We start from the raw sequence: 13,775 nt of genomic DNA, 5'->3' as shown, positions 1-13,775 counted from the left end.
ACCTCTGAAGAAATCAGGCCCACCCTTCTCAGCCCAGTCTCCTGGATCTGCGGGCTTTGTAGCACTTAAAAGTGGAAATCATATGGTTCCATTATTTACTCATTCACTTTCCCACTAGAATGTTAACTCCAGGAGGGCTTTCTGTCAAGTTCACTGATGTATCCTTCGAGTCCAGAACAGAATAGGTAATTTTTTTTTAACTGAAGAAATGATAAGATTCTCAAAAACAAGTCACGTCCCTATCTGTCCTTCTCCCTCTCCAAGCTTCTCCATCAGTGAAATGAGTGTAATCCGCGCCAACCTTGCAGAACTTATACGGATGAATGCTGGTCTAAGAGAGGCAGGGAGGAGGCAGTGCAGTGAGAGACCCACTCTGGCCCAGCCCCATGGGGAGGAAGCTAAAAAACCCACCATGACTGGAAACCTCCCAAGAACCCTAGAGAGAAGGGATTATCAGGTCACAGAGTGAAGTGGTTGTGCTCTTTGTTGCTGTGGAGCCATCCGGCCCTTCCTGTCCCACTACAACAGCCACCCCCCTACACCTGCTGAGATTTTTTTTTTTTTTAAAGATTTTATTTATTTATTTTGACAGACAGAGATCACAGGTAGGCAGAGAGGCAGGCTCCTGGCTGAGCAGAGAGCCCGATGCGGGGCTCGATCCCAGGACCCTGAGACCATGACCAGAGCGGAAGGCAGAGGCCCAACCCACTGAGCCACCCAGGCGCCCCCACCTGCTGAGATTCTTACCGACATAAACACCATCTCCGGGGAAGCCTTCCCTGATTGCCCTAGGACATTCTCTGCCTAACTGTTCCTGTTCCCCAGGAGGCAATTTCTGAGATGAGGATTAGTGAGCAGACGGACATTGATCAGAGGATTCTTGAGATCAATACCAGCTTGGGGGAGGAAGGGAGGGACATGAGACTAAGCAGAGGGAGAATTTAGCTGTGATGTTTTAAGAACAATGGCCTCAGTCAGCCCCAGGAAGAGTGATGAAGCGGAGTCTGACCATCAGAGCTGGGAAAAGGGAGCCAGGCCTTTGAACGCTCCCCCACCCCAGTAGATTCAACAAATCAACACTGTGGGCAGCCCTGAGGGGTAGGCAGTTCCCAGAGGGTGCTTTGAGCCTACTTTCATTGGCTGCACGCCCAGCAGCTGGGGGAGGGGGGATGTAGGGGTGAGGGTACAAGGCTGTGAGTTCTGCTGCCCTGAAGGGACATCGTGGTGGCTAATCACAGTGTCCACTATGTGCCCAACCTAGGAGCTGCTCCCTCGCCTCCATGCCTGCCTCCCAGATCCAGATCCAGTGCCCAGCCTTGGAGTGGGGGCACTGGGCAGCAAACCTGAGTTTCAGGGCACACATTTAAGACAAATTCAAGTTTGAGGACTGAAGGAGGCTCCCAGGTAGGCTTGCCCTGAAATTCCCCACCCGTCCTCGCTTGTGTAGCAGCGTCCAGACTCGGTGCCTCTCAGCGTCCAGGCTCGGGAGTGTTGCCAGAAATGGCGGAGGGGAAACAATGTTGAGGACAGTTCTTGTCATTGGCTGGCTCTGGCCGAGCATGTCCCCCCAACCATTTCTCATTCATGCCCATCCCCCACACCCACGCCACCCTCCCTCCCCCCCAGACCCCCATGGCATGGGTCTTCTATGAGCCCCACTGACAATGGAGGAAACAGGCTGAAGGACACAAAGCTGCACACCTGGCTTCTCAGAGCTTTCTGGCAGAAAGGGGGCTGAGGTCTGAAACCCTCAAATCCAGAAGGTGTGAATGCTAGGATACTGTTTATATTAACCCTTTAAATACATCCTGCCCTTTGCTCTCCAGAAAGATACGGACACCCCATCCCAGCAGCACTTCTGAGGTTGGCACTGCTTTAATCCTTTCCCTCCCAGAGTCAACACTGGCATGGCCGTGGGGGCTGCTTCCTCGGGGGGATGCTGAGGACTTGGGTCTCGTGGATGAGCCGGACACCCCCCCAGTCCTCCTCCAGCTTGATGTCCCCCTGCTCCAGGGCCTGCTGGATGGTGTCAGCAAGGGTGCTGAAGGCCAGGTCCACATTGTAGTTATTCTTGGCAGAGGTCTCCATGAAGGCCATGCCCAGGGAGGCAGCCAGCTCCTCTGCCTCCTGGGCCGAGACACAACGGGTGCTCTGCAGGTCACTCTTGTGGCCAACCAGTAAGAAGATCACCTTGTCGGGGCCCTGAGTGGCCACGACCTCCTGGTGCCAGTCGCAGATATGTTCAAAGGACTTCCTGTTTGTCACATCAAAGACCAGTAGGACACCCACCACATTCCGGTAGAAGGACCTGGTAATGCACCTGAAGGAGGGGCAGTGAGCTGGGAGAGGTCTATGCCCGCAAGGCCCTCCCACAGGCACAAGCCCCACAGCTCATTTCACACTGCCCAGTGTTTCTCTGCTCCCAGCGTCTGTCTCTCCCCCAACAGAGTGGCTGCACCTCAGCTAGGGAGCAAGTTCGAGTCACATCCTCTCTGGACCATTCCTCCATTCGAGAGGAAGTGGGGTGTTTTCCTGATGGCAGATTTTTGCTTCCCGTTCTCTGCCTGGCAGACTCCTACCTCCTTCCAGGCCGCCCCAAACCTCTCTTCCTTTCCCATCTCCCTGGCACCTCCCGCTTGGCCGGGCTCGCTCAGCAGCCGGGCCACCCATCCCTCCGGGACTCAGGCCTCTGGCTCAGAGGGCTCGGCCCACCCGGCTGCATCTGTGGGACCAACGACTCCGCGTGGAGGGCCAGAGACCAGGGCAGGGGCCCCCAGACCCGCACCTGGGCCACTGAGGCCCGAGCCCTCGGGGTGGGGTGAGGGGGGACAGCCCGCCAGCTCCCTCAGCCCGCCCGGCCCGCACCTGAAGCGCTCGTGGCCCGCCGTGTCCCAGAGCTGCAGCTTGACGCGCGGCCCGGCTCGCAGCTGCAGCTTGCGGCTGTAGAACTCGACGCCCACCGTGGGCGCCCCCTCGGGCTCGTGCTCGGGCTCGGGGGCCCTGGGCGCGCCCGCCACAAAGCGCCGCAGCAGCGACGTCTTGCCCACGGCCGCGTCCCCCAGCAGCGCGATCCGGAACTGGTAACGACAGCCCCCCGCCTCCATGGCCCCAATGTCGCCGTCCAGGCAGCGACCGGCAAGCAGCCGCCCCAGGCAGCCGACCGGCCTCCCGAGGCCAGCCGCCAGTCCCGCCCCGCCCCGTCGGCTGGCCCCGCCCCGCCCCGTCGGCTGGCCCCGCCCCGCCCCGTCGGCTGGCCCCACCCCTCGGCCCGGGGCGCTAGACACCTGGGCACGTGCTCTCCTCCCTAGGGGCCCCAACTTCGTCCTCTAATAACCCCTACTTCTCGGGGTGGCAGATGAAAGAAGGCAGTGTGGGGAGGAGCACGAGTGAAGGACGAGAACCCAACACGCACTGGCCCGCGTTGAACCGTCCACCTCATTCCGCCGGCGGGCTTCTGTCTCCAGCCCACTCCCCGGGCAGTGCCCAGATTGGGCCCCTGTTGCTGGAGCTGGAGACACCACTCTAGAAAGCTGATGGTTTATAGGTGCCCGTTCCTTACCGCCCCACCCAGGTGCTGCTTTCCCGGAGATCCATGAGCCCCGGCCTAGGGCCTCTCAGGGCTTCGGGCTCAATGGTCAGCTTCAATGTTTGACAGTCGTCCTCCCAGCCCCGACTCCCCCCACCCCCACCCGCGCCCCCGCCGCCTCAGCACCTGTCCGGGCGGGGCCTCAGGGCCCACAGAGGGACGCCAGCAAGGCTGGTAGGAGGCCCGACAGCCATAGATAAATGCGATTCCAGAGGGAGTGCAGTTAGCCTGTGGCCTGGACAACTAACTTATTTACTTGTTAATTTTAAATTTATTTGACAGAGAGATCACAAGCAGGCAGAGCAACAGGTAGGGAGAGAGGGAGGAAGCAGGCTCCCTGCTGAGCAGAGAGCCCAATGTGGGGCTTGATCCAGGACCCTGAGGTCATACCCGAGCAGAAGGCAGAGACTTAACCCACTGAGCCACCCAGGCGCCCCTGGACAACTAACATTTATGAGGACCGATGGTCAGTTCTTCACACTGCCCGAATGACAGCTTTGAGAGGGCCATAGTGTGCTTATTTTAGAGCAGAGGAGACTGAGGCTCGTCTCAGGTCACAGAGCAGAGCTGAGACTCACATCTGAGTTTGTCTCACTCTTCATTACCCCCCTGATGCCACAAAGGGGGATGGCAAATCAAGTACCAAGAAGACCAGGACACAGTGGTCAGGTCCCCGTGGGCAGGTGGCAAGGGTAAGGCCGGAACATCTGCTTCCTAGAGCCAGTCTACCAGGCCTTCTGGAAATCCAAGTTATCAAGGCTTGGCTTCTGGCTGGTCTCAAACAACTCCATCTGTTGGTTTAATTTCACTGTTCCACTGTGGTGGATTTTACCAATTTAACTTGTTTTTGGCAAATTGGTGGTGAAGCGAAATCCTCACTGTTAGAATCAAATCATCATATATTTCCTTCTCACACAACCTTGTAAGATGTTGTTATTCTGCACATTTTTACAGGTGAGGAAACTGAGGCTCAGAGATAATCTGAGATTACTCAACAAGGAAGGCAGACTAGCTGCCGAGTTTACCCAAGACCAGAACCTTATTTGCTATTTCTGTGTCTGACAGGACAAGTGGAGGATCTGAGAAGGCCCAGGTTTTTTCATACTTTTTTTTTTTTTTCAAGTGGATATATGGATGTATGTATATAAGTAAATAAGTAAGTAATTTCTATACCCAAAGTGGGGCTTGAACTCATGACCCTGAGCTCAAGAGTCATATGGTCTATCAACTGAACTACCCAGGGGCCCCTCTTCTGGCTAACTCCTAACAAATCAATAGGAAGCCATTTTAAGGGGCACCTGGGTGGCTCAGTGGGTTGGGGCCTCTGCCTTTGGCTCAGGTCATGGTCCTGGGATCGAGCCTCAGGTCTGGCTCTCTGCTTGGCAGGGAGCCTGCTTCTCCTTCTCTCTGCCTGCTTCTCTGCCTACTTGTGATCTCTCTCTCTCTGTCAAATAAATAAATAAAATCTTAAAAAAAAAAAAAAAAAGAAAAAAGAAGAAGCCATTTTAACAGGTCTCCATGTACTATCAGTCCTTGGTCGCCTGTGTGGTAGAGCCTGAAGGGGCCTATGTTTCTACTTGTCCTCTACCTCCAGGAATAGGAGACAGAGAGGAGCCTCAGGAAGGGTGTGTGTTCGGAGAGGAATCCTTCCTGCCAACTTTACCCAAATTCAGAGTCTGCCCCACTCCCACCCTCTGCACTGATTCCTCAATTGAATTATTCTCTCCACTTCACTCTGAGTAGCTGGAAAAATATTTTTGTGTGTGTTTCAGGTCCCTATGGATGCCTCTAGCCCCTTCTTTACCCACCACCGGTAGTCTGAGCTCCAGCCATGCTCCACATTTTTCCTCTTCTCAGGCCTCCTCCAGGAACACTCCCCCTCTCCTCTTCAAAGGGCTGACTCCTACTACAGGCCTTAGGTTAGATCCCTGTGCGGCAGGAAGCCTCTCACTGGCCAGTGAGGTCACATGCCCTTTTGTTCACTGTGACAGCTGTCTCCCTCCTCGGTCACTTGAGGGCAGCGATCAATGGTGGTATGCCCAGTGCTTGGCACAAAACAGGAACCAAGTAAATATTTATAGTTGAAGGAATGAATGAAAGTGGATAAGTGCTATTCATTCATTAATTCAGCCAGTCAAATCCCACAAGAGGGCCGGACTCTGAACTCGAGGAGCTACAGGCCCAGAGAAGACATTGCACGGGAGGTGGTTCTGAAGCCGGGTCTCCCAGGACAAGGGAAAGCTGGGGAGTTCAAGGAGGAACAGCACTCCAGGCAGGAGCCACTGGACAAAGGCAGAGGGCATGAAACTGCTTGAAAGGCAGTTTGAACCCAGCATTCCCAGAAGCCTTTGTAGTCAGCACCCGTGGGCCAGTGCACTGTCAGCACTGGGATCTTTGAACTTCCTCTCCTGGAGGCTCCCGCCGTGGGCTAGGGTCATGTGCCTGCCCTCCACTGCTAGCCCCAGAATCCAGACGTCAGCTGACCTTACCAGAGAGTTGCTGTGTGACTAGGGTGGGGTAAGAGACTCTCCCTCCCCACCCTGCTTTCCCTCCAGCAAATCACGGTGCCCACCTCACAAGAGAATCCCGAGGAGCTGTGCGGCTGTGCAACAGAGCAAGGCAAGTTGTGCGCATTTGCCTGAGAGAAATCGAGGTTTTTAGTTCCAACCCCCACTTACTAGCTATGCAGCCTTGGCCAAGTTAGATTCATTCATTTACTTCGTAATTGTCTCAATAAGTGCTACTTCACATACTTACTTACTTACTTACACAACAGTGAAAATAAAAATAAAAAGACACAGTTCCTGGGGTGCCTGGGTGGCTCAGTGGGTTAAAGCCTCTGCCTTCAGCTCAGGTCATGATCCCAGGGTCCTGGGATGGAGCCCCATAATAGGCTCTCTGCTCAGCAGGGAGCCTGCTTCCCTTCCTCTCTCTGCCTATCTCTCTGCCTACTTGTGATCTCTGTCTGTCAAATAAATAAAATCTTTAAAAAAAAAAAAGCAGTAAGTGCTATAAATAACAATCAAGCAGGATAATGGCTTGAAGGGTGACAGGATGCTACATCAAAATAGGGTTTTCTGAGATGACATTGGAACAGAAAACCAGGGGAAGTGAGGGAGTGAGAAGTGTGGGTGTCTGTGATATCAAGAGAGAATATTCCAGGTAGAACAGCATGAGCAACGGTCCTGAGGTAGGATCAGGCAAGGTATGTTCAAGCAGAGCAGAAGGGGTGAGGGAGCATAATGAATGAGGAAGCCAGTGGTGGGTGATGAAGGCAGAGAGGAAGAGGAGGATCCAAATCACATGTGGCTTCAGAAGCCATCGTGGGAGTTCAGCATTTATTCCAAATGGCTTGTAAAGTCAGTGGAGATTTTGGAGCAGATGAATAATACAAATTTTTTCTTGGTTATGTTTTTTTTTTTTTTTAGTTTTACATCTTTTTAAAAAAATTTTTTTAAAGATCTTATTTGACAGAGACACAGCGAGAGAGGGAACACAAGCAGAGGAGTAGCCGAGGGAGAGGGAGAAGCAGGCCTCCCACCCAGCAGGCAGCTGGATGCGGGGCTTGATCCCAGGACCCCAGAATCATGACCTGAGCCAAAGGCAGAGAGGCTCAGTGATTGAGCCACCCAGGCGCCCTTTTACATCTTTTTTTTTTAAGATTTTATTTATTTATTTGACAGAGATCACAAGCAAGCAGAGAAGCAGGAAGTGTGTGTGGAAGGGGAGCAGGCTCCCTGCTGAGCAGAGAGCCCAATGAGGGGCTCGATCCCAGGACCCTGAGATCATGACCTGAGCCGTAAAGACAGAGGCTTAACCCACTAAGCCACCCAGGCACCCATATTTTTACATCTTAATGGAGGTATAAGTGACACACGGTAAACTAACCGTACATATTAGAGAGTACAGTGTAACGACTTTAAAAAAAAAAAAGATTTTATTTATTTATTTGACAGAGACAGCAAGAGAGCATAAGCAGGGGGAGTCACAGAGGGAGAGGGAGAAGCAGGATCCCTGCTGAGCAGAGAGCCCAAAATGGGGCTCGATCCTAGGACCCTGGGATCAAGACCTGAGCTGAAGGCAGACACCCAATTGACTGAGCCACCCAGGTGCCCAATGTAATGACTTTTGATGTAAGTGTACATCCATGAAACCAATACCACAATGTAAATAATGAGCATATATCACCCCAAAGTTTCCCCTTGTCCTTTATTTTGTTTGATTGATTGTAGGCTCCATGGCCAGTATGGAGCCCAATGTGGGCTTTGAACTCATAACCCTGAGATCAAGACCTGAGCTGAGATCAAGGATCAGATGCTTAACCAACGGAGGTATCCCTCTCCATGTCCTTTTTAATTTATTTTTTATTTTTTTCCCTAATGTCCTTTTTATATTCTTCTCTCCTGATCCCTGTGAGAGTTTTTAATTTTGATGAAATGTAACTTATTAATTCAATATTGTACTGGAGATCCTAGCTAATACTATAAGACAAGAAAAAGAAATAAAAGGCATCCAGATTGGAAAGGAGGAAGTAAATCTGTCTTTATTCACAGACATGTGAAAAATCTTAAGAAATTTAAAAAGGAGCTACTAAAACTAATATATGAATTTAGGAAGGTTGAAGAATACAAGTTAATATGCAAAAATTAATTCTATTACGCTAGCAATGACCATTTAGAATCTGAACTTGAGGGGTGCCTGGGTGGCTCAGTCATTAGGCATCTGCCTTCGGCTCAGGTCATGATCCCAAGGTCCTAGGATAGAGCCCCACATTGGGTTCTCTGCTCAGTGGGGAGCCTGCTTCTCCCTCTCCCATTCCCTCTTCCACTTCCCCTGTTTGTGCTCTCTTGAAAATTATAAAAATGTTGAGGCACCTGGGTGGCTCAGTGGATTGAGCCTCTGCCTTCGGCTCGGGTTGTGATCTCAGGGTCCTGGGATCGAGCCCCACATTGGGCTCTCTGCTCAGCGGGGAACCTGCTTCTCCCCTCTCTCTCTGCCTGCCTCTCTACCTACTTGTGATCTCTCTCTCTGTCAAATAAATAAAAATCTTTAAAAAAAAAGAAAATTATGAAAGTGTTGAGAGAAATTAAAGATGACTTAACTGAGATATACCATCCTCAAGGATGAGAGGACTCAATATTGCTAAGATGTCAGTTCTCCCAAAATTAGTCCACAGATTTAATGCAATACCAAATCCCAGTAGGCTTTAAAAAAATATACAAATTAGCTGATAATAAAATTTATATGAAAATGCAAAAGACTCTGAATAGCCGAAACAATTTTGGGAAAGAGCAAGGTTGGATGACTTACACCACCCTATTTCAAAACTTATTAAAAATCTATAATGGGGCATGTGAGTGGCTCAGTAGATTAGGCATGTGCCTTTGGCTCCAGTCAGGATCCCAGGGTCCTGGCATCCAGCCCAGCATCAGGCTCCCTGTTCAGCGGGGAGCCTGCTCTTTCCTCTGCCTGCTGCTCCCCCTTCTTGTGCTCTCTATCAAATAAATAAGTAAAATAAAAAATCTTAAAAAAAAAAAAAGAGTTACAGTAATCAAAACAGTGTAGTACTGAGTATAGAAAGACCTACACATACAGTCAATTGATTTCTTATTTTTTTAAAGATCTCATTTATTTATTTTACAGACAGAGATCACAAGTATGCAGAGAGGCAGGCAGAGAGACAGAGAGAGGAAGGGAGAGAGGAAGGGAAGCAGGCTCCCTGCTCCGGGGTCATAACCCAAGCCGAAGGCAGAGGCTTTAACCCACTGAGCCACCCAGGTGCTCCAGTCAATTGATTTATACAAAGGTGCCAAAGCAATTAGATGGATAATCTTTTTCAACAAACGAAGATGGAAAAATCTTTAAGCCATATGCAATAAATAAACTTTGACTCTTATGCTGTGCACAAAAATTAACTAAAAATGAATCCTAGATCTAAATATAAGAGCTAAAACTATTAAGCTCCTAGAAGAAAACGTAGGAGAAAATCTTAATGCGTTTGAGCGAGGCAAAAAATTTTAAATTAGGACACAAAAAGCACAAAACATAAATAAATAGGCATATTGGACTTCGTCAAAATTAAAAACTTGCTCTTTAAACATCGTGGCTGGTGTGTTGAGAGCAGACTATAGGGAAGAATGGCCGAAAGACGCAGACTAATTAGGAGGCTGCTGTGATTGCGGGTCAGCAATGACAGAGTCTGCAGAGGCGGTAAGAGAAGGTGTTAACCATCTTAAAGGTGGAGAACACAGGATCTTGCTGATGGATCGGAAGTGAGATGTTAGAGGCAGAAGAATGTACTGAGATTGGGAAGAGCAGGTGTCGAGGAGGGAAGACTGTTCTGAGAAGCCCATTTATTGACCAAGTGTAGGTGTCTCGGAAGCTGCAGCGTATAAGGTCTGGAGCTCAGGAGAAAAGTGAGGCTGGAGAAATATTTGGGAGTCATCTGAAAGTTTCTTTTTTCTCAGAGTCTGTCTTCATAAAATAGGAGTAATAGTAATACCTACTTTTTATTTTATCTTCTATTTAGATTTTATTTGACAGAGGAGAGCACAAGCAGACGGAGCGGCATGCCGAGGGAAAGGGAGAGGGAGAAGCAGGCTCCCCACCGAGAAGGGAGCTTGACTGGGGTGGTGGTGGTGGTGGGGGAGTACAAGGCACACGCTTAACCAACTGCGCCACCCAGCATTCCCCAGTACCAACTTTTCAAGTGTATATTAAGGATAAAAATTAATGGATAAACACCGAATAGCTGTTTAGTTCTTGACTACTTGTGTTTACACTGACGATTACTCGTTCCACTCCGCACGTGGCACAGTGACTCTCGGAGTGTGGTCTCTGCAGTGGACTTGTGGGTTCCAGTCCTTACCTTGTTAGTTACCTGGGTATAGCTATTGGCAGGGTTACCGTGAAAACTGGACGAGATAACTGAGCATTATTTACTTAGTTACCGCTCAGTAATTTATCTGTTAGCGGAAGAGGGAAGTCTTGAACAAATAATGTGTTCATCTTCCGACTACTCGGTCGCCTCTTCCTTTTTAAGAAGCCTTCGCCCAAGGGCCCTGCTCCAGCGAGAACTCGCCGAGCTCCTCTCCAAACCCACCCAGCCGCTGCTGCTCCTCGGCCCACGGCGCTCGAAGCCGAGCACTGACCGCAGCTCACGGGGTCATTTCCCGATTTTGGAAGTCCGACTGAACTCCAGAAGGCACGGCGAGTCGGCTTCATTTGCGAGCACAGGGCCCGGTGCCGGACGTTCACTGAGTGCGAAAACACATGCGGAAGGGTGCATACCTGCTTAGCTAGAGGCGGGATCCGCGGCCCTGCGCGGCCGGGCGGGCGGACTACAACTCCCAGTGGTCTGTGCGGCGTGTTACTCCAATTGTCGGCGCGGCCTCCAGGGGCGAGACCTATAAAAGCCGCCCTCCGAGGGGCGGTCTTCCTTTTTCCCAGCCACCGTGCTGCTGGCGTGTTGGGCAGCGGGTGCGGGGTAGTTCACGGCCGTCCTCCTCTCACCTCGCGGTAGCTTCGTCGCCCCTGGCCTCGCACCCGCCAGGCCTTCCTCCCGAGGCTGTGGGATGTTGAGAATGGCTCGGAGCTGCCGGGCCTCCCGGCCTGCTGGGACCAAGGCCCGGAAGGCCTGGTCCGCTGCATGCGCGGTAAGAGGGGCCAGAGCCCGCCGGGGCGATACCTCCTCCCGCCTCGGCCCGCGCATCCCTGCGCTGCAGTGCGACGGGTGAGTAACGCGGCCAGGCGGCCTGGTGCAGGGCAGTCCTGGCCGGAAGTGGCTTAATTTCTGGAGACCCCGCGGGGTGGTGTCCATCAAATCTGAAACGGAATCTGTCTGTTAAAGCTACCTATTGGGTGACCTTGGGGAAGTGATTTCACCTGTCATCTGGCTGCACAGCACGTTAAGCAATCCATGCAGGTTGTTAAGAAGGTTAGGTTTTTCTGGGGTCGCGTCTTGGAGTTTTTTAGATTCTATTTTGAATCTCCGTTCTGTGGCATTCTACATTGTCTGACGACCTTAAGTAGGTAGCTTAATTGGTCTAAAGCTACTGGTAAAACGGATAGTAAAATCGTCCTATGAAGACGAAATGAGTTTAAAACTCGGGCATATAGTAAAATGAAGTGGTAATTGGGGCCTGGTAATAGGAGATCTGTTCTCGGCTCCTAGCTGGCTCAGTCGGCTGAGCATGCGCCTTGATCTCCAGGCTCCGGGTCTTGAGTTCATCCCCATGTTGGGCACAGGCTCAGTCTAGATCAGTTCTCTTTAAGTTAGCGCCATGCCCATGGTGAGCCAGGACCTGGTCCGAGTCTGGCTTCTTACTTCCTAACCAACCGAGCCACCCAGGCGCCGGTGGTACCTGTTTTCTTATTTGTTCTCCAGTATATTTCATCTCGTCAATTTCAGTTAGGCAGGAGTGCTCGAGCTTTAGGCGAGTCACCTTGGACAGCATTTGGGGCGGTCCGGGGACCTAAATTGCCCTGTGGCCCTTATCGAAGCTGCAGCTGCTTCCACATAGCTGCTGTGGTCAAAAAGGAGCCCAGAGTGACAGTTTTCCTTGACGGTCGCCGTTCTGTTTGATGTAACTGATCTGCAACATTTCAGGAAAAGACAGTTCCTTTGTGTCTGCCATTTCTCAGGTAGAGGTGGAGTCCTTTATTAAAACTGACAGGTTTCCAGAGGCTAGCAGAAACGTTCTGATAATGGGGTCTTTTTTTTTTTCTTTAAGATTTTATTTGCGAGAGGGAGCTACGAGCAGGGGCAGAGGGAGAGGCTGGCTCCTTGCTGAGCTGGGAGCCTGATGTGGGACTTAAACTAGGACCCTGGGATCTTGACCTGAGCTGAAAGCAGGCGCTTAACCGACTGAGCCACCCAGGTGCCCCTGTTAGTGGGGTCTTGCATAGAGTTCCTAGGAATAAACTTTAGAGAAGTAAATTGCTGAGAACAAGAACCAGTTCATGTAGGGGAAGATGGAGTGGGGTGGACAGGTGTACTGGGCAAATCTAGTGGCAAGTGGCAGATCTCAGCAGTGCTTTGGATCACTGCACTGAAAAGCTTAAGGCATCAGTACCAAAAGCCAGTCACACCTTTAACTGTGAAGGCCAAAGGAAGGGAACAATAAGATGATTCAGGATGACTGTTTCCCATCTCAGCTGTGCCTGACTCAAGATTCCAGGAGGACTTTGAAGTGGAGCTTTTTGGTGAGGATTCTGGGGTCATGACTGACACGGAACACAACCACCTCGGGTCAGGTAGGTTTCTGGGAACTACCTTGGTGGGGTGGTACAGCATGTTTCCAAGGGCTGTGGCCGGCTGTGGCCATGGGATCTCCAACTGCATGCCAGAGCAACCTGGAGAGACTTTGACAGCACAGGTCAGCACAGTACCTGTGGCTGCCACTCGCCTTTCCTATAACAGCCCGGGTGTTCTACCAGAGCCCGGCGGTTTTCCATAAACTTCATGTTGATGGGTATATTGATCGACTTTCTGATTTGGAGCTTTCACCTGTTTTCTCCAGATTGCCCTGAAGTGTCCCTGTTGGTTGCGGCTTCCGAAGAGTCTGAGGCTCCCGGGCTGTTGCTGTGCTTTAGACGAGGTATAGTTACATGCTGGATTCAGCCTGACCCTCCAGCTCCCTTTCCCATCGGATCTGAACGCTGGTCTTGGTGGTCGTAAAAGGAGGAAAAGGAGCACTGAAGCTGGCCTCATGATGCTTATAGTCTGGTGTGTAGGCTGTGGGCTAGTTTCAAACAGGGCTTGAATTCTCTTTGAACTGGTTTCCTCCTTCCCATTAAACTGGGATAATCTTCAGCTTAAAGGGAGGATGTATGTGAAGCTCTGGGGAGTTGTAGTGGTGGCTGACTTTGTACTTCTGTATTTGATAAATACCCATGGTTTTCTTGTCTCCTGAGTCTTTTTGTTTTGTTTTGTTTTGTAAAGATGTGTTACAGTACAGCTGTCGTCATCTGAGATTATGGATCTAGTTGGGTAAGTTGGCTGCCAAACTTCTTCTGTAGCTTCCTTGCAGCTTCAAGTAGTGCTTAAGCCTTGTGAACCCCAAGTAGTGTAGTGAATTGATAAGATACAAGGCTTATTTTCAGGCCTCTGGCAAGTCTTAGCTTTTCCACACATCTTTGACACCTGACCTTCCTCGTATGCCAGATTAGCTGTTCATGGCCAGGAGAG

The 13,775-nt window shown here is 50.9% G+C and overlaps 1 protein-coding gene and 3 non-coding genes across 4 annotated transcripts; 3 read left to right on the top strand and 1 right to left on the bottom strand.

Moving 5' to 3' along the window:
• Positions 1 to 1,766: 1,766 nt before the first annotated feature.
• RAB42 (RAB42, member RAS oncogene family) lies at positions 1,767 to 3,185 on the bottom strand. Its single transcript, XM_059375937.1, has 2 exons — positions 2,866 to 3,185; positions 1,767 to 2,320 (listed from the first exon to the last, which is right to left on the bottom strand). Exons 1-2 carry the CDS (start codon positions 3,102 to 3,104, stop codon positions 1,897 to 1,899), a joined length of 663 nt encoding a protein of 220 aa, XP_059231920.1. The 5' UTR covers positions 3,105 to 3,185; the 3' UTR covers positions 1,767 to 1,896.
• An 8,886-nt stretch (positions 3,186 to 12,071) lies between these two features.
• On the top strand, positions 12,072 to 12,206 carry LOC132002368 (small nucleolar RNA SNORA16B/SNORA16A family). The gene has a single exon (XR_009399855.1). It is a non-coding gene; the product is annotated as a small nucleolar RNA SNORA16B/SNORA16A family (small nucleolar RNA).
• A 669-nt stretch (positions 12,207 to 12,875) lies between these two features.
• On the top strand, positions 12,876 to 13,006 carry LOC132002378 (small nucleolar RNA SNORA44). The gene has a single exon (XR_009399864.1). It is a non-coding gene; the product is annotated as a small nucleolar RNA SNORA44 (small nucleolar RNA).
• A 206-nt stretch (positions 13,007 to 13,212) lies between these two features.
• On the top strand, positions 13,213 to 13,345 carry LOC132002379 (small nucleolar RNA SNORA61). Its single transcript, XR_009399865.1, has one exon. It is a non-coding gene; the product is annotated as a small nucleolar RNA SNORA61 (small nucleolar RNA).
• The last annotated feature ends 430 nt before the right edge of the window (positions 13,346 to 13,775 follow it).

The sequence above is a fragment of the Mustela nigripes genome, chromosome 14, assembly GCF_022355385.1.
Source record: "Mustela nigripes isolate SB6536 chromosome 14, MUSNIG.SB6536, whole genome shotgun sequence".
Lineage (NCBI taxonomy): Eukaryota > Metazoa > Chordata > Mammalia > Carnivora > Mustelidae > Mustela > Mustela nigripes.
Note: the sequence above shows the minus strand (reverse complement) of the source record. Positions and strands in the feature narration are given on the sequence as shown.

Excerpts from the sequence above, each read along its gene's own strand:
- RAB42 (XM_059375937.1), bottom strand. The coding sequence starts at position 3,104 with ATGGAGGCGGGGGGCTGTCGTTACCAGTTCCGGATCGCGCTGCTGGGG. Across the intron at positions 2,321-2,865 it reads GCGGGCCACGAGCGCTTCAG|GTGCATTACCAGGTCCTTCT; the intron begins GTGCGGGCCGGG and ends CCCCTCCTTCAG.